This window comes from Schistocerca piceifrons, chromosome 11 (assembly GCF_021461385.2).
Source record: "Schistocerca piceifrons isolate TAMUIC-IGC-003096 chromosome 11, iqSchPice1.1, whole genome shotgun sequence".
Lineage (NCBI taxonomy): Eukaryota > Metazoa > Arthropoda > Insecta > Orthoptera > Acrididae > Schistocerca > Schistocerca piceifrons.
Genome location: NC_060148.1, coordinates 157740305 through 157767728, shown reverse-complemented (window position 1 = coordinate 157767728; position 27424 = coordinate 157740305). Strand labels below are relative to the sequence as shown.

The window sequence follows — 27424 nt, the reverse complement described above, 5'->3', positions numbered from 1 at the left end:
TGTTGAAACATCGCGAGTTAAGATGGCTGGATCATCTGCAAATGCTAAGCAATCTACTGTTAATTTTCCTCTGCCGAGAGTAATTGGTTGGTCGATCTTGAGGACTGATTTCAGTTTGCGATATTCTTGTATCACCTTTTCAAGAACGCAATTGAACAGTAGTGGAGAGAGTCCATCTCCTTGTCTTACTCCTATTTTGATCAGAATAGGTTCAGAGATTTCCCCCATAAATTTTGTGTCTATTAATGTCTGTTATATGATTGCAAGTGTTTTCAGATCTAAAACCTGTACTTTTAATATTTGGAATAATGATTGACGACCAACTGAATTGTAGGCATTTTTTAAAGTCAACAAAGATGTAAACTACATGTTTGCCACTTATTCTATGATGTCTTAAGATTAGTTTTAAGTTCAGAATTAGCTCTTGATATGAACGGCCTGCTCGGAATCCAGCCTCATGTTCTGCCATTTTTAGCTCTAAATGTTGTTGTGCTCTATCGAGAAAGCACTGGGATAGAATTTTGTAAGCTGTGTAAGTAGGCTGTTTATGTTTTCTCTATGTAAGTAGGCTGTTTATGTTTTCTTATTGGCAACGTTACGTAGCGCTCAATATGAAAATCACTGGCTGTGCTGTGTGCAGTCTGTGGCTAGTTTGCATTGTTGTCTGCCATTGTAGTGTTGGGCAGCGGCAGCTGGCTGTGAACAGCGCGTAACGTTGCGCAGTTGGAGGTGAGCCGCCAGCAGTGGTGGATGTGGGGAGAGAGATGGCGGAGTTTTGTAATTTGTCATGAACTGATATATATTGTGACTTGTGATGATATTAAGGTAAATACATTGTTTGCTCTCTATTAATATCTTTCAAACCCATACAGCCCCTCAGAACTCATCCGCATTTGCTTACTCAAATTGCCTGAACATTTACGACATATTATTTTAGCAGGACGTTGCAAAGATGACATTGAAGCATTTCAGGGTCTGTTACAAGAATTGGAAATTGACACTGACAATCGGGGAACGCGGAAACAGGAGCACAACAATTACAGGTCACATCTGTCACAATTCCACGATGAAAGAAATAATAACTGGACACGACAAGGCTATTCTCACAACACATATCGTGACCAAAACAGACACCACCCGTATGACAACCGTTGGCAGAGTAGTAATAATTACAGGGAAAGATCACCTCTCCGTGGTAATGACTATCATAGAGACAATCAGAGAAACAGACAATATGGGAACCAAAACAATAATTATCAAGGGAGACAGAATAACTTTAGACGCAACGGTCCAGCGCGCAGTTACGATTCAGGGAGAAATTCTCCACCACTTAACCGACAAGAAAGAAACTACAGGAGCTATCGACATGACGACAGACGATATGATCGTAACGACAGACCTGAATTGCATCAGAACTGGCGGGATTCAAACAGAGCAGGGCCCTCTCGTCACGGTGAATTTGTAGAAGTTAGGTCTCCAAATCCCAATAACGACGCGCGCCAACAAAGGAACAGACAATGACTCGCACAGCAGGCAGCCGCGTGCGCCCGCTGGCTCCGAGAAAAATAACATAAGACGCTAACCTTGAGAAATATTCCAGTATTCTTTACCGACGTATACCGCACGATAACTGGGTTGATGTTGAAACTCTGAGTACTATGAAGAGTAAAAGATTGTACCAAATTTCAAATGTAAAAGCGTTTATTGAAAGATAATCTGCTTTTTAACTTTGTCATTGCCATAAAACTTTTCACTTTACATTACTAGTATGCTTGTCAGACTTAGAATCTGTTAACGTGCAACAATGTTTGAAGTTAAATATCCAGTGAAGAACCAAGAGAACTTTTTAAAACAGAAATTACGAATCCATTGTTATAGTGAACAGACGACACAGTGTTGTATTTGTACATTCTTGCTTGTTAGTTGCACGATTACGTAACGACTATCAGGGTTACATACTTAGGACACATACTGGTACTGCTAATGAGATTTTAATGCAACATTTTGGTTTACTTGAAAATACATTCTGGGTTTAAAGTACTTTCTGTGAGATACCAGAGGACACAGTGGTTAGTTTATGTGACAGCTACACGATTTTTATCACGACGCTACTAATGAGTGACAATTTACAATGTTGCTTTTGCAGTGTATCTGTTTTATATCTGCACAGTTTTCTGAATTCTTCTAGGAAGAAAAACATGTTTTAGTAGTAACTTTTGTGGTATAGCAACAATGAGACAGCCTTTTTCGTGGCATAACAATACGTTACTGTACAGTACTTTCCTCATCACGGCAATAAGCGTAATAACTAAGATATCTATACGTAAAGCATTTCACTTTTGTGTATCATGAGGTAAGTACATTGACTTTAGCAGAACTTTGCTTACAGAGGACGATAACTACGACAGTTCCACAGAATTATCTTACAGCAAGACGCGCATTTAGCGCTACAGGACACGCATTTGAGTGATTAATCTTATACTTAAAACACTTATTTTCAAAGATTTTTTAATTACAAAGAAAGTTTTCCGTGATACATTTCATTCCATTGCTGTAATTTGTAACACCTGAGGGTATAATTACGTTTATCCTCAGGGGGGTACACGCTTACTTTGTGTACCATGTGTTTGGCAAGCACAAGGAGCCCTAGCTAATATGGTATTTGCTTATACAACTTTACACATCGGTACCATATTTCTCTAACACACAATTTACACAGCTATCTGATCATTTAACTGAGAGATAAACTTTTTTTATTACATCAGTGACATATGTTTACGCAATTACAGAGTTGGATTACTTCACACTTACGAAATTGTATTTTGTCTGTACTGTGTGATCTGTTCATATTTTTTCGGAACCATTGTGATACTATGAGAGCTTTGAATGATATATTTGATATGGATTCATGATTTTTAAAGTACGTTTGAGGTAGATGACACTATTGAAATGAGCAGAGAATTATTTTAGGCTTAGAAATTATTGGAGGAAGTTACGACGATTTTGAGATTTGACTGAAGTGTTATGATGTTATTATTACGACGACGATGTGTATTATGTTGTTGAGGAATGTTTATTATGCTACGTATTTCTCATGATGAAATATTGAAGACGTGTTGATGAATATGAATATGTATATGTGTAATAAGGTAAGGAATAAGGAGTAGTGTTTAGGGACTCTGATTTATGAAAAGGATGTTGGAAACCAAGAATAGTACTTTAAGAGTTATGACATGTGTGAATCATGTGTGAATGTATCACAATGCCACTGAAAATTTTTTTTGGACACTTATATTTATAGGATTTTGTTTCTACAGATTTGCAACGCTAATTCTTGACCTGTGAAATATTTTTATGTGCGACTGTCTCTGTAGCGGAAACTGCTGTCGTAAATATTTCCGTAAGAAAGTTAACGGACCACCTACACATAATGCGTCGTGGGCACCCAGCTGTGTCAGACGCCTGGAGAAAAAGCCATTAGCGCGTGCCTTTCAGAGCACAGGAAAACACCTGGAGAACAAGCCATTAGGGTGTGCCTTTCATCGCTAATGCGACACCCTCGTTACTTGAAAACATATGATTACTCGCACTTTGTGCTAATTGCTGAAATGCTTATGAATTGATGGGAAATATTCGTACATCTGCACACCTGATTATGACAAGTGTCTTTCTATGAGAGTTGAGAGCTACTGACTTACGAAATGCCAAATGACTATTGAATGATGTTTTTATGCTTTGGTTTGCGTAATTGCTTATTTCACTTGATATCTGGTTTCCAGCTGTGTTGCAGCATTGCTTTTATAAAATAAAATGCATTTGCTAATGTGAACACTTTCTGTCAACAGATCTATTAAATAATTATTTTATGATCCACATTCTTTAAAAAAGGAGCACTTGGAAAGGAAAGAACAATAAGAAGGAACTAGTAACTGCATACATAATATTCTTTTCAAGTACATGGTAATATTTCTTTTACAATAAGTTGTTGTGGTGCACCACTTTAATTACATAGACATTAAGATTTGATTATACATTTCCCTTATCTGCATTGTTGTTTTTACTGTAATATTTTTTCTGCTTGCGCTATGTCATGTTTAGGTATAAGTTGCTGCTGTTTGCCAGGCATAGTGTTATTGAATTTGACTTTTGCTCATTTATGCTGCTAGCTTTGCCAATTTGCATTTTTTGCATTACTGTTTGTGTTGATTTGTTATGTGATGCTGCATTGCCTCGTCCCTTAGTTTAGCATCTGAGCTCAGTAGATTTAAGTTAGCTTAAGAGGGGGTAGCCTCTAAGAGAATGAGTTGCGATGAATTGGAAGAAATGCATTGAGAAAACAGGTTTAGGTAGGATTTTCTTGGAAATAAATGTTGAGGTAAGAAATGTGTGAACATATAAATACAGAAAGCATGCTTAGATAGAATTTTTTTTGGTGGAAACAAAGGATGAAATAAGAGGAAAGATATATGAAGTTTTGGGTTGGACTGCAGTACCAAATGTTACACTGAAAACGAACCCTGTCCTTTCCTATTGGTGTTATCCCACTATGTGTTTGTGTACCCTTGAGTATTTGTTTTCTTCCTGTCTCTGTGTACTGTTTCATAGAATTTTTTTCTCTTCTAATACTAAGCTATATTCACTATGAGGAGGAATACTGTTATCCTCAAATATAAGTTGCATTAATAATATGTTATTTTCTTTGTAAAGTTGTTTACAATTCTGTTCTGTTTCAATGTTCATGTGTGAAATTAATGTTTCGAAAACTATTCTCATTATTTTATGTATGTACTTATGTCACTATTTTTGTAACACTCATGTATATGTTTATTTCTATTCTTTTGTAAAGCCTGTACTACAAATGTTATCTGTATTATTATGTTTTTAATGATGTATTTTGTACCTTTGTAATTGTATTCTTATGTTATAAAATTGTAATTGTCACCAGTTCATGACATTATTAACTTGTTAGTTACATTTCACTGCACACGTTTCTGTTGGTCATAGTATGTGGACAATATATGAGAAGTAGGGACTGTTAGTGTTTGCACATGTGTTGGTAATTCAGCAAGGGACTGGATAACAGCATTGCTGGTTCTAAGGACAATTAAAAGAAAAACTTTCTGAGTGCACAAGTGGTGGTTTATGGACTTGCTATATTCTCTGCAAGAATCTTCGATGGTGATTGTGCACCTGCACAGTCGCAACGGATGGCTGCTGGCCGTCTCTACCAGGACTACAGTGGGTCTGCACCTCTGGTGGCCCACCAATACCATTATCTCTACAAGGACTACAGTGGGTCTGCATCTATGATGACCTACCAACGCCATTATTTCTACAAGGACTGCAGTGGGTCTGCACCTCTGGTGGCCCACCAATACCACAATCTCTACCAGGACTCCAGTGGGTCTGCTCTGTGATGACCTACCTAACAATATTCTTCAAAACGTCGAATGAACTCTGCTGTGGGTTTGCTCTGTTGTGGCCCATTACCTGTCAGCATGTCAAGAGTCAGCACTGTCTTTCCGTTGGAAGGACAACACTACTTCTTCAAGACTGCATGGAAATCCACTACTTCTGTGTGCATTGTCTTTTACTGCTCAGACTTTGAGAAAAGAAACGGCAGTTTCACTGTGATGAATGATCAAGACTGTCTTTATAGACTGTGAGAAAATTTTAGCTTTTGACCAACATTGTATCAATAAGTGTGTGCATTTTATATCTTTGTTACTGTAATTGTGAAAAATTTTTGTCAAATCTGTATTGGCCAGTGCCCAACACCATTTGTAAAAATTTTTTGTGGGGAGCATGGGGGCTATGTAAGTAGGCTGTTTATGTTTTCTCTATGTAAGTAGGCTGTTTATGTTTTCTTATTGGCAACGTTACGTAGCGCTCAATATGAAAATCACTGGCTGTGCTGTGTGCAGTCTGTGGCTAGTTTGCATTGTTGTCTGCCATTGTAGTGTTGGGCAGCGGCAGCTGGCTGTGAACAGCGCGTAACGTTGCGCAGTTAGAGGTGAGCCGCCAGCAGTGGTGGATGTGGGGAGAGAGATGGCGGAGTTTTGTAATTTGTCATGAACTGATATATATTGTGACTTGTGATGATATTAAGGTAAATACATTGTTTGCTCTCTATTAATATCTTTCATTTGCTAACTACCCCTATCAGTAGTTAGTGCCTTCAGTAGTTTGAATCTTTTATTTAGCTGGCAGTAGTGGCGCTCGCTGTATTGCAGTAGCTTGAGCAGCGAAGATTTTTGTGAGGTAAGTGATTTGTGAAAGGTATAGTTTAATGTTTGTCAGGGCCATTCTTTAGTAGGGAATTTTGAAAGTCAGATTGCGTTGCGCTAAAAATATTGTGTGTCAGGTTAAGCACAGTCATGTATAATTGTTCTAAGGGGACGTTTCAGCTGCTCATATCAATAAAATTCACCAATAGTTGTTTATATGCGAGCTATCTCCTTCCTTGTGTAGGGGATGAATTAATGCATTTTTCCAGAAAGCACTGGGATAGAGTTTTGTAAGCTACTGACATCAACAAGATTCCCCTATAGTTGTTTACATCCGATCTATCTCCTTTCTTGTGTATAGAATGAGTTAATGCATTTTTCCAGTCGTCCAGAATTCCTTCTGTTTGCCAAATGCCATGTATTATTTCGGTGACTTCTTTTATAGTATTTGGGCCTGCTGATTTGAGGATTTCCGCTACGAGTCCATCTTCAGCTGCAGCTTTATTGTTTTCAAGTCGTTTGATCTGTTTGGGGATTTTCTCAACATCCGGTGATAATGAGTTTGGGTTTGTGGATTCAGGTTCCTGAGGCGGAAATCTTTGTGTTTGTTCTGCGCAGTTCAGCAGTTTTGCCAAATAACTTGCTAGTTCTTCGCAATTTTATTGATTGTTTAGTGTAAATTGCCCATTTCCTTTCTTGAAACAACGATTTTGCGGCTGATATCATGTGAGTTTTGTTTTGAAATTCATGTAGAAATTTCCCGTGTTATTGCTTTCAAAGTTTTTCTCGATTTCAAGTAGCTGGTCCTTTTCGAATTTCCTTTAGGTCTTTCTGATTAATTGGACTGTCTCTTTTCTCACTGCCAAGAATGTTTTCCAATTCTTCTCAGTCTTTCTGCTGTTCCAATTACTGTATGCTTTCTGTCGAGACTGGATTGCTTGTTCACATTCTTCGTTCCACCAAGGGTGTTTTCTTTTTTTTTCCTTTTTGCAGAGGTATCAGTGTTTGTGCGGTTTCGATTAGTTTGCTTCTAATTGTTGGAGGGCTTTTTCTCTAATTCTTCTGTGAAAGGTGGTTGGATCTGGCTAGTGTCAAATTTGGGGATTAGTGGGTTCCTTTATGTGAACCTCTGAGTTTTTAACTGTAGTTTGATTCTCGTTAGGTAATGGTCTGAGTCTACATTTGCACCCTTTCTTACTTGGATATTCATCGTTTCTCTGTGGTTTGGATAGGAAATTGCTACATGATCAGTTTGGAATTCAGCACCAATGAGTGAGTTGGGTCATCTCCATGTCATTTGTTTTCTTGAGATACATTGACCTGATTTTAAGGTTGAATATTCTGAAGAATTCGACCAATCCCCGTCCATTATGATTAGTCCATTTATGTGCTGAGAAGTTTCCTATTGTTTTCCTGTATTTTCTTTCTTTGCCTAGCTGCGCATTGAAATCACCTACTAAGATTTTGACGTGGTTTTTTGGAATTTTTGATATTATTTCTTCTAGTGTTTCCCACGATTTGTCTACCTTTGCGTGATCTGTTTTATTGTCATCATTGATAGGCATGTGTGCATTTATCAGTGTGTATGTTTTGTTTGCACACTTTATTGTGATTGTTATTAGTCTATTATTTACAGGCTTCACATGAGTTACCGAGTTGAGTCACATGAGTTACCGAGTTGAGTATGCTCTTTTGACTGCAAAAGCAACTCCTAAATGTGGAGTATTTTTGAGAATCCGTTCGTCTGTTTTGCTTTTGAAAAGTCTATAGTTCCCGAAATCCATTGCGGTTTCGTCAGTCAGTCTTGTTTCTTGGAGTGCCGGTATTTCCAATTTTTGTTCGTTAAGGATTTTCTCTAGTTCATACAACTTCCCTACCCGCAAGATAGTATTTCTATTTAAGGTTCCTAAAAATGTTTTGGTATTTGGGCGAAATTGGCCAGAGGTCTCCGACTCCCTCTGTATGCGTGTCAAGCCAGACTCCACAGAATTCGATAGTCTGGTTGTCCTGTTGATGGCAGCAATGGATTGGTTACCATCTGGGGTTAAAATTTGTTTCCTGTCACGCCTCGTAGTACTTGATCATCACAAGTTTTGGACTGTAGCCCAGTTTCATAGGACTGGAGTGGATAGTTCCAGAACATACATTTCCAGCGGCTCCTCTGGTGATCAGACGCTGACCACTTTGCTGCTTGTTGCAAGAAAGACGCAAAGTGGATTTAAGTCAGTTCTTCCGCCGTCTCTGCCATTGGGATTTCCCCTCTTCTGCCTTCGAGACCGTTGGCCATTTTTCTCATTCCTCAGTTGATCCGCAGGTGCTTATTTGGCTATGCCTTATTCCCACGTCCTGCATATCTACAGGAATTCCCCTATCAGCCATTATTATTATTATTATTATTATTATTATTATTACTACAATTACTAAAAGGAAGTTCACTAAGTTCAGATTCCACTCACTACATTAATGTAGAGTTCAAGCCTCAGAATTTCATTTTCCTTCTCATCCTGTAGTAGGCTGTCTGCTGAAGTACTAGGACGGGGTGAAGATATCACTGGGGCATATCCTGTCAAGGTGCCGATTTCTTGGAGAACATTCTCCAGCAGCTCATAATCGTGACAGGACTTAATAACTCGATTAAGACCAGCTCTTATTGTAATCATGGCGTTCACAATAAGAATAGTTGGTCTGTTCTGGAGAGACCTTCTTATCAAATTTAGTTGGCTAAAGCCCCTTTCCACCTCTGCATTGGACCGCGGTAAAACCGAAAGCATAATAGCAAGATCAGAGTTCTCGGAAAGGATTTGAGCCTCTGGCATCTCTGTATGACCTAATTTCATTCCAGAACGCCGCAGAATTGGCGATTTGTTTCCATTGGACAGTAGTGAGCTTTGACCACTGAAAATCAATTTTTGTTACTGTACTGTCTCACAAGCCAAATTCCTTAGCCAGCTATACTATTGGTTCTTTTATCGCTCTCGAGCATTCTCGTGGAGCAATTAAGGATACTTATTGCAACACTTTTACATTTTGGGGCAAGCGGCGTTGCAGCTCAGAAGCAAGGGAAACAAGAAATGTTCACATCTCTTCCTTATGACTTTCTCAATCTCAGATGAAATTTTCTTGGGAGCATTCATATTCTGCACTAAGACTTCGACTTCATGACCTAAGTATATTCTTGGTGACTTGTAACTGCGAACGTCTGCTGTTAAAAGATCGTCCCTATAGCCTGGTACAACTATTCTCCTTACGAGCCCACCGATTAGTAAAACAATATCGTTTAGGAGTCGTGATTGGTCTGCAGAATTTGACTGAAATTCCTTGTTTACCAGCTGACATTCTTCCAAATAATGTTTCAGAAAAGTAAGGTAAATTTTGTTTACGTGTATTGCACTTCTGAACTATTTTGAACGGATTAGCTCCGTCACACTTCTGAACTATTTTGAATGGATTAGTTCCGTCATTTATTGCACCGAATAACTTTCTACAAGCAATTCGACGGGATGAAGACTTGGAAAACCAAGAATACGTTTCTGACAACAAAATTTCCAAATTCTGGGACAAAGTTTCATCTGCAGCAGAAGATGCCGCCAGGTGCACGGAATGGCAGAGACCAGGAATTAAGACAAGATGAGGGACTTCTCTTCTGAAATTCTGATGCACACAGTTATTGATGCCTACCATAACTGCTGCATTGTCAGTACCTAAACCACGCATTAAATGAATGTTCAAACCGTACTCATTAAGCAAAGATTTCAAACCATTAGTTACTGCCATTGTGTTGCCTTCCTCTAACTCTACCATTCCCAAGAATGTGGAAACAATGCGACCTTGGGCCTCAGAAAAGTACATGACACACGCAGGTGACAATCTACTGGCACTAATGTCTAGATTCATCCAAAAGTAAACAGAAATATCCGTATCCTATATCCTTTTCAGACTGGCCTTGAAATATAGGTAAACAATGTTTCTAATCGCTCCACTACACTTGCTTCTATGCAAACGCATCTGAGACAGATGGTCAGCACCTATAAAGCACCTTTTTGAAAGGCAGCACAGGTGACCCACAGACCTTATTGCGGAATATTTAGCCACAAATCAACAGAATGTAGCTTCTGCAACAGAAATTTCATTTCATTTGACTGCCTAACTGCATGAGCATCTAGTTGCAACTGCCCCTGTGAGGAAAAGGATTCCGCACCTTTTACATGCTTTTTGATTTTTGAATGATTCAATAAATCCGACAGATGCGAATTTAAATTGCACTGGCAAAATCGACATCACACACTGGAAGGATCGGCGGGGATCTCAACAAGCCGGTCTTTCAATTGTTTGTGGCTAAGAACCTCTTTTCTACGATTTTAGGCGTATTTTTTGTCCTTTTGCTTCGACATTTTGATGAGACAACTAATAAAATGCAAAGAAAATCAATCACTGATTACAATGCGATTAACTGCACCATAAACATTCACAATTCAGCTCTATGTACCGTAACGACTTCAGAACGCGGTAACTTGCAACTGCAGTGCTAAAAGCAAAGAACTAAGACAGGAAAGAATTGTTCTGTTTGTTGAGGCAGGGGAAACACTATATCGAAATCTGATTATTAGAAGTAGCTGTAGCCGTATTGTTGCCAGTTTAGGATTTTTCACGCTGAATATACTTTCAAAATGTATAATCGAAAGACTGACTTAAACGGACAAATATGGTTGCAGACATCAATCCACAAATCCGTTAAAAAATTCATTGATCGGTAAATGCAAAATTTCTGGGGAGTGTTAGAAGACAGGTAAGCGGCCGGGCATTCTCTCAGAACGGCTGTGTCGAATACTGGACACAGGTATTTGAATTTCACTTATTTGTAGAACTCAACAATTTCCTCTTGATAGATGTTTCAATGATGATTATTTAGGGGCCGGTTATGACTTTTAGTCGAATTAACCGAATACAGAGTATTTTGAGAATGTGATTTCCGTCAGATGCGACCACGCAGTCCGTAAATACAAATCTAAATCTTCATTAAACGTAGTAAGAGATGTTACAGATTTCCATTTATTATTGATGAGAATTTTTAAATTATCTTGCGTCGATGTCAGAGTGTTTTATTCCAAATTTGTAACGAGTGCGCGTTTTGTGAGACGAGTCCGTGTTCCTTAAAAGCGTTTCACGCTAGCAATACGTCGCCACAAAATCCTGCTCGATGGCAGCCATGAAGTATAAAAAAATCTTCTCAGCGAAATGCTGTCGACATTTGCCTGCCCGTGTTGATTATTTAGTGCATGTGAATGTCTGTCGTTAAAATAGAACAGTGACCACGTGTTCCAAGACTTTCCCTTCCCCACAGGACTATGCAAATTGAAGCCAACACGGCATGTAATTCTTAGGTGTGATATTGTGAAATAGAATTTCGAAAGGTATTTGATACCTTGTAAATAATATCATGAACGTTTGTCAAACTGTTAAAAAGATAATCGAAAGTAAAAATAACTTGCAATTTGAAAGCAACTTATGTTTCTCGCTACCTTATTTCTAACAATGCCTGAAAAGAGAGTCACGTTAATAGTATTTATGATTAGGCTGCCCCAGCCTTACGTTCTCGGCACAAGATTAGTTCAGGCCAGAACGTAGTTTTCTCTGACTGACCCCGAATTCCTACTGCATTATCCGTTGCGACCTTATAAAATATCCGTAGGTGCAAGAGAGTACACGAGAATGAAGCTTAATCGGTGGCAGATTGTTATCAGAATTTAGGTGGGCCGAAACCTTAGTCTATTAACGGGCATAATAGTCGGAGAAGGTTACGTCGGCGATAATAAGGGTGTGGCCCAGATCTTCTCTCAAAGCATGAAAGAAACTCCTGTTATCAAAAGTAAGCAACTTCCTCTTTAGCCTGCCATTATAAATTCAATAATTGTATTGAACGGACAGGCAGAGTTAATGAAATGCAAACAAAACTAGTGTGACGCCCCTGCCAGGATTTTCATTCGGACACCGGTTTTTTCAGATCGAGCAGTCAGTTGTGATAGGATGTACCAATTAAACTTCTTTTTCAGGCATCCACAATTCTGTTTTGTGTCCTCTTGCAGCGTTGATAACGGCGTTGAAAATACGGCGGTGCTTTTGTTTTTATTTTGTTTTTTAACTGTGTGAAATCTTTTGGAGGGCTAAAGAAATTTGTGGACAATTAATTAGTTTTTTCTTTCCTTTTGGGGTGTAATCATTTCGTTAGGCGTATAGTGGTATGCGAGTTACAAGGGCGCGAGCGCATAGTCGTAGAGCTATAGAAAACGCAGAGTGCAACTTGGAGGCAATGGAGACCGTAACGGCAGCCAAGAAAGCGAGAGCGCGTAAACGCTGACACACACACACAGGGTATGCAGGGCTGCACAAAGGAGCACGGCAGCGGGCTGCAGTCGGGCGAGCAGGAACCGTTAAAGCAGGCGGGCGTGGGGGTGGGGGTGGCCGAGAGCACGCTTCCGCAAGATGAAACTCTGGAGCGGGCGGCGTGTGTAGAAAGCGCGCAACCAACATTCGCGGTTACCGCTGGTAACAATAATGACATTTTAGGAGAAATTCTTAAACTCGTGCGAAAACAAAACCGTAAATTAGACCAACAGTCGGAAGAACAGAAACGAGTTTCGGAAGATTTAAACAACAAAATTGTTGTCATAGCAGAAGACTTGAATAAACGGTTCGATGAGCAGGAACAAAGATTTGCGGAACAAACGCAAAAGTTTGGAGAACTCGAAACCCGCGTGAATGGGTTGGCGACAGATAACCAATCAAGTAATAGGGCAATAAGTACCGAAGCCGTAAAATACGTAAAGATATGGAGGAAATTACCGAGCGAACAGAAAATCGAATTCAGCAGGAAACTCTAAACAGTGTTTGCCAGTAAGTGTGTCCACAACAGGCTGCACTGAAGGCGCAAGCGGGCGCTATGGCCCAAGTCACGCAGAAAATAGGCGTACCGACTTTGGCAGTCGAAAGTGCGTCCGAACGGAGGGAAAATGGATCTGATAGGACACTCCCTGTGGCTGTTCGTGATAGCGAAGAGGCGCAACCACTATTACGCTTTAAACAGACGCAGAATGACATAAATAGAAGAAACCGTGAGTTGCCAAATCAACTGCTGCAAGTGAACGAGCGCGAGGCAGCCAGGCGCGGACACGTAGTAGATGGGGGATCATATGATAGGGAAACGGACACAAACCAAAGTCAAGTACATGACGAACTTCGTCAAATGGAAGCGCGCCTGTTCAATCTACAGATGCAGATTCGAGTTCCGTTAACGAAACTGCGGTCACGACAACAGAAGACGAAAACTGTTGGAAACATTTCACTTCGGTACTGAAGTACTCGTTATTTCCAGACCCAAATACTTTGCAACACTCCCGAATTTGGAATTCACAACTTGATAACGGGGCCATACCTACATGATCGTGGGAGCTGTTAACAAATGAAGTTCGTGTATAACCACCTCCGAGACGAAGCCTATGCTTCATTCGAGAATTCTGGTCAGAGACCGAACAAGAAAGAACAAAATTAGTGACTCTTATGAACGCAGACTATAACGACTGTGATCATCCACTTACTTACTTACTACTCCTCGGCTCCACAGCCCTTGAAGGGCCTTGGCCTGCATCGCAATATTCTATCCGATCCCTGGCTTTCCGTCTCCATCCTCTGACACACAGCTTTTTCATGTTTTCTTCAACTCCATCCACCCATCTCTTTCTGGGGCTTCCCCTCCGCCGTCTGCCTACAGCCTTGCCATCAAAAATCCTCTCACATGCTCTGTCTTCTTCCATTCTGACCACGTTTCTGACCAATTGCTGCGAATGCTAGCGAAGGTGATCGTCCACACCCTGCCGCTTACTCCCGCGACTTAGCTCGACGAAATCAGGATCTCGATGCACCTTACTTACCTTCTCAGCTCATTTGAATATGTTTAACAAAACTACCTGAAAAGTTCAGGAGCGAAATAATGATAGCAGGAAGAGGACTAAAAGATGTCACCTCTTTTCAACATCTCCTGCAAGAAGTTGGACGACCGAGAGTCCAAAATAATTCGAATGAAAACAGAAATAGCATAGAAAACGCGTCCCCATGTAATGGTGACCACCGGAATTGGCCGTAACATTCCGCACCGCGCAGGAATTATGATCGGCGGGACAGAAACCGTGGGAGGGGAAGTTGGAGTTGGCGTCCGTAGGACAATCAGAGACCACGTGATGTGGGTCGCTGACCGCCAAATAACGGCCGAGACTCGGAACGAGTAGCTGAGATGCGATGTGCGGACCCACGCCACAAAGATCGTCAGCGTCAAACGACACGCAGCACGCAAGAATGACTGGATAATAGGACGGAGGGTACGCAAAGAACAGGAGGTAAACCAAATCAGTATATTCTCCGTGGATTTTGAAAAGATCCGTGAAGAATTACTGAAAGAAGGAGACGATATAATTTCGGAATAGTCCCTCGTAATAAATTTAGAAATTAACGGAATAATTGTGCCTTCTGTGCTAGACTCAGGCAGCGAAACGTCGGCGATTAGGGAAGACGTTTTGAATCGTTGCAGTACAAAGTGTGAGTGGTCATCCTTACCACTGCAGAAAACAAAAGCTAGGGGCGCCGTGCAGAGCAAATGTGTAGATGTGCGGAGACAAGTACACCTAAAACTCACGTGCCAATCACATGTATTTAACGGTGTATTTTTGGTGCTACCGTTTCTGGCAGCTGAGATGATGCTCGGACGCGACTTTCTAATTACGTATCAAGCTGTCCTTGATTTCAAACGGAGCTGTGTTTCATTAGCCCTGCAAGGGTGCACAGCATAAATAAATGTTAACAACGAGACAGACACCGACGATCTCGTGTCCGAATTATTCGGTATGAGAATAGAATCGGATGAACCTTTAGGCAGTACTCGGTTTGTACGCAGTATGCAAAACTAAAACCAAGACGCAGGTGTAATGAGAAACAAAGCGAAGCATATCGTGACGGAGGAAGACAGGAGAGAGCTGCAGAAAATTCTGCAACACAACGCAGCAGTGCTTTCAGAAATTCCAGTAACAATACGGGATTTTGTCGACGAATTTCGTGTCAAGCGACATCGTCGATTTTCCGTTCGTCCATATGGGATACCGTCAGTGTCTCGAAATAAAGTCGAGGCAGAAATGCAATCAATGTTATCACAAGGCACCATAGGGACAGCTGTGAACCCCTGCAACAGCCCGTTGCTCCGTGTGGCAAAGGAGGACGGTTCTGTCCGACTCGTGCTCGATTCGAGAAGGATTAATACAATAACTGAGCCGGAAACGGATCGCCCTGAAACGCTAGACGGATTATTACAACGATTTCACGGAGTAAAAGTGTTGCCCTCACGCGACCTTCGACGGAGCATCTGACAGGTCAATCTCGCTCCCTCCTGCAGAAAATGCACTGCCTTCTCATGCTACAGGCGATGTTTTCAATTCCGCAAACTTCCGTTCGGGCTCGATGTTTCGTCTTCTGCATTCGTGCGGGCGCTGGACACTGCGATACCGAGGGAAATTAGGGACAGGGTGACTCTGTACGTAGACGATGTGCTCATTGCAGAGGGGTGGCGGTCAGAGCACAGTAAATTGCCCGACGTTCAGCTGAACTCATTCAGAGGTAAAGGTGTCCCTGTCAATTTGAGTAAATCCGAATTTGGTAAAAGGGAAGTGAAACTCCTGGGACACATTGTGTCATCAGAGGGAATCTGTCCCGATCCTGAAAAACTCAGTGCAATACAGGGCTTTCCCGTATTCAAAACAAGAATACAACAGCGCAGGTTTTTAGCACTAGTAAATATTTATAAACGTTTTGTGAAACTAGCGTGCGTGACGGCCCCCGTCTATGCACCCTAACCAGGAAGAAACCCTTTTGGAACTGGGATGGAAGGGCGCAGGTCGATTTCGACGAACTGAAGAAGGCGCTTCTTGCTGCTCCACTGCTCACACATTCCGATGTAAACAAGGAGTTCTGCCTATGGACAGGTGGTGCACGAGCTGCATTGGGGATGACGCTGTTTCAAAACTTTGAACAGCATTTGCTAGCTGTGTATTAAAGAACCCCGAGAGAAACCGTACCGTCACAGAATTGGAGGCTTTAGCAATCACTTCGGCCTTTACCAAATTTAGATACTAACTGTTACGCCGAAAGACAAATATTTATGCAGATCACGAGGCCCTGCCGTTTCTCATGACGGCAAAATTAAAACGTGGCAGACGTAAACAGTGGGCAGTATACATGCAATATTTTCAATTCTCACTTATCTGTGTTCGTGGGTCACAAAATATCGTGGTTCATGCCTTATCGCGTAGTCCTGACGGACTCATGACAGGCGCAGATGGAACAAAATGAGATGCCGTTCCATGTATTATACATGAAACTAGTTCCATTTGAAAATTTTATGATTCCAACACTCACAGGGATAGGGAAAGAAAGAGATAAAGATCCTACATGGTCTCTGATAAAAAATAAAGTGAACGAAGAAAGAACTTCATCTTTGAGGGAATAATATACAACTAAAAATGGTGTACTTTTCTTCCGAAAATGCGCTAATGAGATAAACTGGCTCTTTGCATTCCAAATGAGCTCATTAACAAACTAGTCTGGTAGTGTCATCTAAGCTACGGACACTTTGAGGCACAAAAATGTTGCATGAAGTTACAAGAGTCAGTTTTCTTTCACAACATGGCCAGTCGCATTAGAACTGCCCTCGACACTAGTAAAAGTTCCCAAAAAGGCAAAACCACCAACTGTGTCGTTCAAAGCACCGTTATATCCGATAGTGCCAACACAATTGAATCAATTAGCAGCAGCTGACCGTTTCGCGCCTTTACCTAAGACAATAAGTGGGTGTCGATATGTTGTGGTAGTGGTAGAGCTGGTGTCAAAGTATGATGCATTCACTCCGCTACGCCGCGCGACTGCCAAAGCGGTATGCACAGCGTTCATGCGAGACTTTCTCGCCGAAGTCGGACGCGTAAAAGGGATGATGACCGACAGCGGACCACAGTTTGGGTCCAAAGAGTGGAGATCACTGTTACACAGAAGACAAATCACGCCCATCTTTATATCCAGATACAGCGCGCGTTCGAATACCGCCGAACGAACTAGGTAAACTTTGTAGAATCTATTGCCACAAACAACATAAGAACTGGGGTCTGTATATAGAGGAATTCGAGAATATACTGAACACAATGCCCCATGGATCAACTGGAATTTGTCCGATGACTCTATTAAAGAATAAAACGCCACGTGACAGGATCAGAGAGATCGTGAAGTTTCCGGCGTCACAGAATTTGACACATACGGAAGTATTTCGCCACGCTGTAAAACGTATCACAGTGGAAGCTGAAAACAGGAAACGACGGCACAAAGGTGCATTGCGCCAGATACATGTGCAGGAGGGAGATAGTCCTAGTCCGTTTTCACCGGTTGTCAAAGAAACCTAGTTATCACAGCAGTAAATTTTTCAATCTGCATGACCGACCATTTCGTGTAAAAAGAGTGGTACACGATAATGCATTTGAAATACACACTCTTCGTACGAGAAAATCCCGTGGTTTACACCACATCAGCAACCTAAAACTGTGGAAGTTCAAAAAAATGGTTCAAATGGCTCTGAGATCTATGGGACTTAACATCTGAGGTCATCATTCCCCTAGGCTTGGAACTACTTAAACCTAACTAACCTAAGGACATCACACACATCCATGCCCGAGGCAGGATTCGAACCTGCGAGGGTAGTGGTCGCGCGGTTCCAGACTGTAGCGCCTAGAATCGCTCGGCCACTCCGGCCGGCAACTGTGGAAGCAATAGGGTACTAAGAAAGGAGCGATTGTGTTTTAATGTAATCATTATTAGAACGAAGGTTTATGTCATACTATGTTTCTCAACTCACAAATAAAAGTTTAAATCATAGTTCTCTGAATGTTTGTCACTTGCAAATTCAATAAGGCAAGATATTCATGTAATTTGGTTGATGTCTGGTTGAGTGTCAGTCCAAGGCAGTATGCCCGAGTGAATGAGAGGCAGGTCAAGGTGCATTTTCTAATAAAAGGAAACAGAATGGACGAGCACTGGTCGCGTCGATAGTAGTAGTAGATTTGCGCCGTATAGGAACGTCTTAAGCGATTCTAAAGCGGAATGCGCCATGTAAAGAGTGGATGTTGAGAAGCCCATAGAGGCGATATGTTGTGTGCCGTAAGGAAGCACATGCGTTGTAGAAAGATAGTGCAGATCAAGAAAGGGAACTCCGACAGAGGGAAGAGCCTGAGAATTCTGTGTTTCAGGACGATGAAGTATATCTGGGACTGTGCCGACGGAAACCACGACCAGACCATATCGTGATGGAGATCTACTTGCAGCGACAATGTTCCACAACTCTCCTTACAATGAGACACCTTTCAAGGCAAAGCAGAGAACAGGGAATAGAAAAAGCAGTGTTTATAAGTATGTAAAAATAAAAGAATCATAATGGTTAACCTTGATAAGCATAAATATTTAAATAATCATTAACAAGAGAAATTTTATCGTTAACTACCATGATTTTAAATTAAGTTTAGACATAAACTTACATTATACCAGGTAGCTAAATTTGTTGCAAACTTTTGCCATTAGCACAATCGCAAATAACTAGTAAAGGAAATTATCCATGAGGAATTTATACCCCTGGGTAAACACTTTTAGATAAGATAACATAGCCACTGTTAATCACGTGTTAACACATTAATGCTGAACAAATTGATGGTACCTCAACGAAGATTGAAACCCTCAGATAAACGATGGGCACAGAACAGGTCTGGAAGGAAGACATCCTAATCAGGGACAACAGCAAAGTGAATGAGCAAAAGCAAACCTTAACCTCAGTGATGTAAATGACGGAATTGTATTTTTACTAAAAGAGTCTTTTAGTTGTTTTATAGTGTTCGCTGTTTGTAACGTTAGTAATTGTGGGCCAGTATTCAGACTGTGTGACTTAATGGACTTTTGCACGTGTAATTGAAGGAGCAAATGCACCTAAGCCTCAATGCTGCGAGTGAAGGGTTGCATGTTACTGAGACCTTTAAAGTGTCTTGATTTCTCCATCTATGATATTACTAATTCGTGGAGTAATTTCAATAGTGAAGAAATAAAATGAACCTCAAGAATAAATGGTTAGCATAGACTCTAACTTTGGGGTACTAACTCGTTTAATCAGTTTGCCAGTATATAGAGTACATGAGAATGAAAACCTGATGGAAGAAAGTGACGTAGTAAACTTTGCGAACTACTGCATGATCGGGAGAGACGATTTGGTAAAAGCGGCCGCATCCTCAGCTACCTCAACCTCATAGCCAAACATTTCGCAACAGTGACGAATTTTAGTTTCTCATCCTGTGACTGACCCATCAAAGGGAAAGAGTATTGACAATTTTGTGTTCAAATGTATGTGCCACATGTAAAATATTCATGACACACTTTGGACTAAAATATTCGCAGATCAGCCTATTATTTTGTCACTAAACTTTTGCTACATGTAAAGTAATCATGGCACACTTTAGATTAAATATTCCTGGGTTAGAGAATCTTTTCTTGTAAATGGTACGCCAATTGTAAAGCACTCACGCCAAATTTAAGATGTTGTAAAATTAGAATGTAAGTCTTTTTTGTTGAGAGAACTCGACTGTTTAACGTGCTGTTGCAAGGCACCTGAAATTAAATGAAACCTACTCAGCGAAATAATACTTTCGATTATGTGTGAGGACACATTTGAACGTGTAATCTGTGTTGTGTCAGGATCGCGTCGAAGCAGAACGGCGATGGTAACGGCAGTCTTCCTCCGTGGCGGAACCCAATTCAGGAGCGAGCGGCAACGGGGTGGCAGCCTTGGGGGGCGGGCGGCGACCGCAGGCGCTCAAGGCCGCACCAGCAGAGGGCTGCGCGCCGCGGCCCCCGCCACACCAACCCCCTGCTAGCACTCCTGATGCGGCCTCACGCCGAGGGACTGCAGCTCACGCCAATGGACCAAATGATAGTCTTACATTACTGGCCTCCAAGGTCACCGGACCGGACTGTTTGTGATTATTCCTTGTGGGGGCTTATGAAAGACTGTTTATGTGGTTCCGTTACTTGAATGAACTGAAACATCGCAGAACAGAAGCTATGGAAGCTGTGACTTGAAACCTGCTCGCTGCAGTGTGGGAACAATTTGAACACCGCATTGACAAATGGCATGCATCTCAGCGGGTGCTACTGAACACCTGTGCAAAGGCAGGAAAAAAAAAGAGTAGATTTTGAAGTGTTTATATGACTACGCAGAAGCGGTGTTGGGAATTCGGTTCGTTACGAAATCATGTGTTGGGAGCCCCATGTAAACGGGGTTTGCCTTGCGAACAGCAAAGCGCACCACGAGACACCGTGGTGTGGAAGGAGGCAGGCGGCCCGGCAGTGCGCACACCGACGTAGACGCCTCGCCGGCCGGCTCTGCCGCAGCCGCTCCCTCGCCTGCCCTGGGCCCAGCTGGCAACGCCGCCCCGTGACGTCAGCGCTGGGTGGGGGCAGCCACGCGCCCCGGCGGTTTGTGCGGCCCAGTTCTGGAGTGAGGAGCCAGGCGTGTAGAACGGCGAGACGCGGTGCTGTCTGCTCGAGAGCTGCTTTCTATCACTTCTCCGGGGGAATATCAGAGGAAGGTAAGGCGGGCAGCCGCCCTCTACTGTAATTTCTGGAAGCTGCGGACGTTGTTCCGCTGTTTTCCACGCTTTTGTGTGGTCCGTCGCCTAACTCGCAAACTCAGCAAAATTGCTCCTCTCCAAAACAGCGTCGTACTTTGAAAACAGAAAATTAGCATCGCTACGAATGGCGAATAGTGTGTTAATTTACAGTGTCGAGTGTTTAATAATTTTTTGCTCGTTATTTCCTGCCTTTTGTAGAGTCATTTAATCGCTGAAAACCTGAGAGAGAATAACGTGGTACAAATGGAAAATAGCGCCACATTCAGTCGGTCAGTGTTTCGATGTGCCAGTGTAGATTCCTGCAGAGATGTGCCAGTGTAGATTCCTGCAGAATTCTCGTACCACACGTATTTAAAGTCAAAACCACGCGTTCTTTATTATGTCGCTGCATCGAAATAAAATATGTTCGTAGGACGAAAGTCGGCGATAACCATCAAATGCAGCAGACTGAGTGAGTTTTAGTGCGACACTAGGTCTTCTGCCTCTGGTTCCATCAGCCGTAGCCATCTCTGTTACGGAACTCCCAGCAGAAATTTAATTTTGAATGTTTCACATAAACTGGCCGAATTTAAACATCTAAAATGCTGTCGTAATCTAGTATTTAAGAGGTACAATTTTGTTACGGGTCTCACGCAGTAAGAAAAGTATCACAGTCCACTTAGTGTCTCTTGCAGGCGTTGAAATTCCCGGACGTTAGTCACCCAGTATTTGAGAACGAGACAGCTTAGCGTTTACGATAAACTCAACAAAATTTCAAAGGCTGTTATTTCTCTCGCTATCCTCTTTCCTCCTGGCCCTACAAACCACACACAACGTGAACAACCACACTTTCGCTGCTCGTGCAGTCAACTTCGGCATCAGACATGGCGTTTTGTTGCTTCATTAGTACCGACGCTGTTTGCAGCGCACTTCGCAGACAGTAACCACATACACCACTGAAAGTATCGGCTAAATTATATCATTGTACGGCAAACGCGTCAGGAGATAAGTCATAAATATTTAGACACGACAAAAACTTGTTTTTGCTTAAAACGGAGCGCAAATTAACGAGACCATATTCATACAGCGTTTCATAATGAGAATACTGGCGGCATTGAAGACACGTTCAGAATAATTTCAAATCGTTCTTCTCTTTTTCTCGCTTTTATATGACAAATATTACACACTTTAACTCATTTCTAAAGTAATCAGACGTAGTTACATTTTTCTGTACATGTATTGTTATAATGTTATGTTCATAAATAAATGCAAAAATACGCGTAACTTGGGGGAAGAAAAGCTGTTTCGTGCGCGGGCGTTCCGAATCGACTCGCGAAGCAGAACACGTGGCGACATGCCGACATGATTCTGGCGGTGAAACACAGCGCTTGCGTGAATTTCAATATTTTCACAATGTTCTGGAAGTGAGGCTGTGGTGAACGTGCGATTTGTCGCGTTCCCCTATATCTTGGTTGGACTGAGCCGAAGATGGGGTGAGTAGTTTGCGAATCCTTGAAAAGTTACCGTAATGTTCCTGCTTCATGAAATAAATCTGTTTTTTTATCGTTCTGTCACGTCTCCTCTTTTGAGATTTGCTGCTGAGGGGGAAGCGATCAAATACCACACGTTTTTTGTTCTCTGCAGTGCTGCAGCGCTTCGTTTGGCTTTTCTCGTGTTAAAAGTTGCGTGATACGAGAGCATGCTGCGTTTACAACGCATCAGAGATCTCTTTGAGACGCGTCGGATTTGTGTGCGGCTTGTGCAGAAAAGTTGTTGCAGTCATGCTTCCGCATTAGTCGTATTTTTCTGTACGAAGCAACGAATGTTACCGGTTCTGGCGCTGTCACTTACCAACTTCTTTACTTGAATTGAATTGGATTTTATTTGCCTGTAGACAACCTTTGTTGTATAAGGCATCGTCATTTGTTACATAATTATACAGTTTGTTACACAAATTATACAAAGAGTAGATACATAATTCCACAGATGGTTATACAAAAGGTTAACATATAGATACTATTACGTAAATATTGCATATCTTCTACTCGTCCATAATTAGTTACACCGGTTGCACAGACAAATTTTGTTGTATGTCGTAAGATACAATTTTGTTAGTTCACAATCACACTTTGTTATATAAAAGAGCATCTTATTTTTCATTATATAAAAGACTATCTTATTTTTCATTGTATAAAAGGTTTTGTTATTACATATGAATTCACTTGTACTAGAGAATGCTTTCTCCTTCAGCCATGTCTCTACCACCGTTTTAAATTTATTTTCGTGCAGCTCCCTTGTGCCACGTGAAACTGTTAAAAAATGAGTCAAATGACGAGATTAACCCTTAACTATCAAAGTGACTTCTCTGTAACTTATACTACGAGATGGGGTCTCTGAGATCCCTGTGTTTAATCTGAGAATTAAGGCGCAAATAATTTGATATTTTTAAGTTAAATGACATTTCGTTTTAGAATTACTTAAGTGTTTTTTAAATAATCTTTATTGATTTGCAGGAGTTTACTTTTTATTTAACATTTTGTGCGGATTTTTAAATAGTAGACATAAACGAAGTTTTACAGAACTGAATTTTAGATTCTCAAAAAGTACAGTACATCTGTAGCAAGTAAATTCTCACATCAACTAAATGCTGGGATTTCAACGTGCACATAAAAACTGCTCTATAGATACAAAACGAAAGTCTGAAAAAGTGACATTCAGTTTTCTATATCACCACAGTGAAGATAAAATTTTAACTAAAGCATTAAGAATTTTATTGGAGAAACAGAGGACCACATCACAATTGTCCTGAAGTTCTTCCTCTGAATGACCCTTCGCCAGCAGAACTGCGATCACTGGATCTCGTAAAATCCGGCTATTTTGTCATTGACATGTCCCTGCATCCACTGACAAATGGTTTCATTAAACTTTCGATCGTTAAAACTGAAAAGTTCACGAGACGCGGTCTAGGAGACATCACTTGTCAGTAACACGTGTAAACAACAGACAAAGAAGACAGTAGTGCAGCTCACAAAATATTGTGGAGTTGGTGCTTGAGGGAAAAGGCAGGTGGGGATATAGAAGCATTCTGCCAGAATTGACCTTCGAGAGACAGTTCGAAATTTTCAAGCGGGCTGGGAGATAACCCTTCGTGAGTTAAGGGTTAAAGAGAAGTGTAAATTCTTACGCGCAGCCGATAACGACGGTAGAATTGAAATTGTCATTTCGAGTGTAATAATTGGGAGAATTGAGGTAGATTTGTTATCGCAGCTGTGAAAGAAAGTACGTTACTTTGCCGCAGCACTGTAGGTAAAATTCGAAGCTCAATTTCTGGCTTTGTTCACTTATTCCATTAAGTGTAGGGCCCTGTAACACAAAACAGAAATAGGCCTATACTTAACGTGACCTATTCGTTTACTCGAGTACAAGTTAGTCCATTTGAGGGAAGTATATAAATACGGTAATCGAGTTGAGATCTGGAAAACTGCCAGACGTCTCCAGCTACCGAGAGGGTTTTACTTTTTTGCTGGAAGAATGACCGATCATCACGTCTGTCGAAGGCTCAAGTCTGTCGTGGATGCCGCACGTTTGACACTTTTGTAGGCATGATTGCTGTGTGTGATTGCTTGTGTTAACCACGTAGCAAATTTAAACTACTTTGTAATCTGTTGATGTATTTCATCGCAGGGTATCTAGATTCTGAGAGACCGAATTAATAGTATTGATGTGCGGAACACGAATTTGCAGCAAGTTCTCTGTAATTTCTTAGTAACGATTCCCTGTCCTGAGAAGTACTTTGTGTCGCTTCCATGTATTGCCTTTATTTACTTAAATATGACTATGTACACATTCTTTCAAATGAGGCAGTAATATTTACACTTTACGATATATTTTATCTGCCTGCCTGTTTAAACTTTTTCTTTTCTTTACTTTTACAATTTAATATCGTGACAGGCAAATACCTAAATACATAACAGGCTACTTGGTGAACGAGGCGGATGGCCACTCAAAGTAGGTTTCGTATACAGCAAAACCTCAACACGGAAATAAGTGCACTTGGCAGAAAGTGTTTCACAGAGTGTATACGATCCGGGAAAAACCCGGGAATAATTTCATCCGGGAGAAAACCGGCAAAAACCCGGGAATTTTTCATTGTTTTAGTTTTCACTTAAATTTTTGTAATTTTGACTGGTAAGAACCGGTACTCTAACAAAGGATATTACTGTTTCCCGCTACTGCAGAATAATACTTCAACAATAAAACATAAACGAGAGAGAAAACGAAAATAAATTGCAAAGGAAATGCGCCATGTACAACGACGACATACAGTGCTCGTGCAAGCGTCTGCGAACAGCAAAATGTGTCAAAGGCTTTGGGAAGACTATGCAATGCTTCATAACAACAAATTGCCTCCGATGAGCGTGAAGTCACAACTGTTTACATTTGATTCGTTTTAGCAGTTACGTGTGGGCTCATGCGCGTTAGCAGTTGAGTCGCGTTTGAGTAGTTTCTTCCACTTTGGCCAAAGGAATGTCACTGTTGGCTGTGAAGCAGTCGCAGCAGGCAGCTAGATGCCACCGGGAAAAAAGGGCCTCCAAATTCATATTCTTGAGGGGGGTGGGGGACTTGCTTCACCAAGCGCCTAGGATCCAGCGCACGTTTGTCTATCGTTTATTCTTATGATTTTGAAAAGCTTCCCTTCTGGTTTTTGAACACATTTTAAGTTGATTTCTTAATGAATCATAAGTTCATATTTGAATGCGTGCATATTGTTCGTAATGTCTCTGTTAGGAGTATCAAAAAATGATTCAAGTGGCTCTGAACACTATGGGACTTAACATCATAGGTCATCAGTCCCCTAGAACTTAGAACTACTTAAACCTAGCTAACCAAGGACATCACACACATCCATGCTCGAGGCAGGATTCGATCCTGTGACCGTAGGAGTCCCGCGGTTTCGGACTGCAGCGCTAGAAGCGCGCGGCCACCGCGGCCGGCGTTAGGAGAATCCTCGTCGAATCTAGAAATAAACTTCACGCAGACAAAAGGGGACGGGGCTATACGAGCTGAGCAGAGTAAAGCCGAACGGATGAATGCCAATCGCTGTCTTGATTGTGTGGTTGATTGGGTTTGCGAATGATCGGGGTTGTTATAATTACTAGCGAAATCCATAGATTCATACTACCAGAATGGAAATAAACGACTGGCAGGAATAATGGGTGAGAAAGATTACGTATTATCTTCTCGGTGTATCCAAGAAAATTAAATTTTGACAGAAAATTTTTGTCCAGATAGCTACTCTAGTAAGGACCAGTTGTACAGTCCCCGGCTAGCAGCCGCTTAAGTTCTATTCTGGAAGTAACGCGGAAAACGTGTTGTACGAACACGTAATAACGCCTAACCGGAAAATAATTAGATAACATTTCGATTTTTCATGTAGCAAAACGTTCGACGAACTTTGATGAGGTAATAGATTCTTTCGCAGAAAGGAAAGCACGCCATGTAAAGCTGTAGCAAGATTAGAGAGAAAAATATGCTAGGAGCTAAGGATTGAAGAAATGTGTACATTCTTCCATGTCTCTTGTCTGTATTAGTTTTGTGTGTCCGATATTTAATTCTGTCACACAAAACAGCAAGTTATTAGCTAATTGGCAATAAAGGGTGCAAATTTTCTGAAGTTATTGTTCTCCCGATTACAAATAATCCCATCCACTGTTAATTGCGAGATTTTTTAGAGGGGCAGGCTGTCAAACCGGCCGACAGGGAGCAGGAGAGGCACCACAAGATATTTCAATTTCCACTGTCCTGAATATAGTTTGATGGCATCCATTACAAAATTTACACGTATCAATTCCACAGAGTGAAATACAGTGACTTGCGGTAAAAGAATGCTTTATCAAGAGCACTGCACTTTGGCACACTTAAGGCCAAATAATATGTATGACATTTCCTCGAACACACATGTTTTGTGTTCGACTTTTCAGAAAGATGCGCGCTACAAGATGAACATATTTTTGAAAATTCGATTTTTTTTAGTATTGACCCGTTTCGCAAATATCTGTAGATCCGGGGCTGATGCGCAGAGCAGTCTGAGTTACAGTGGGTAGTCTCCACGTGACCCGTGTTTACATTCAGTGATTTTGCTGTTTCCCCTTCGTTTACTCTCATGTCAAATGAAAACAAAACGAATACCTGTGGTCAGGAGCCATCAAGTGAATTAAAATACATTCACATAATTACGGAAAGCTAAAATATGTCATTAGTTTCAAATTTTATTTCCACCTTTGTGACAGGCAAGCATTAATCGCCTTGCAGAACAATGAAGTTACTGTCATCTGTTTGCTAAAGAAATTTGGCTTTTATTAACCTTTTCTGCTGAAGAGGTCAACGTACCTGTGCACGTTTCCATCTTCTAGTACGTATGGCATTATGCCATAATAAAGAACCAAACATGATATAATACAGTACTGGCGCTGC

At 41.3% G+C, this 27424-nt stretch overlaps 1 protein-coding gene across 1 annotated transcript in view; it reads left to right on the top strand.

Moving 5' to 3' along the window:
- Positions 1-12598: 12598 nt before the first annotated feature.
- The window catches only part of LOC124719850 (ankyrin-3-like), a 46075-nt gene continuing 31249 nt past the window's right edge, over positions 12599-27424 (top strand). The window contains exons 1-2 of the mRNA XM_047245035.1: positions 12599-12729; positions 20637-20929. Of these exons, the coding sequence (XP_047100991.1) occupies positions 12599-12729; positions 20637-20929 (424 nt within the window). The remainder of the gene's footprint in view (positions 12730-20636; positions 20930-27424) is intronic.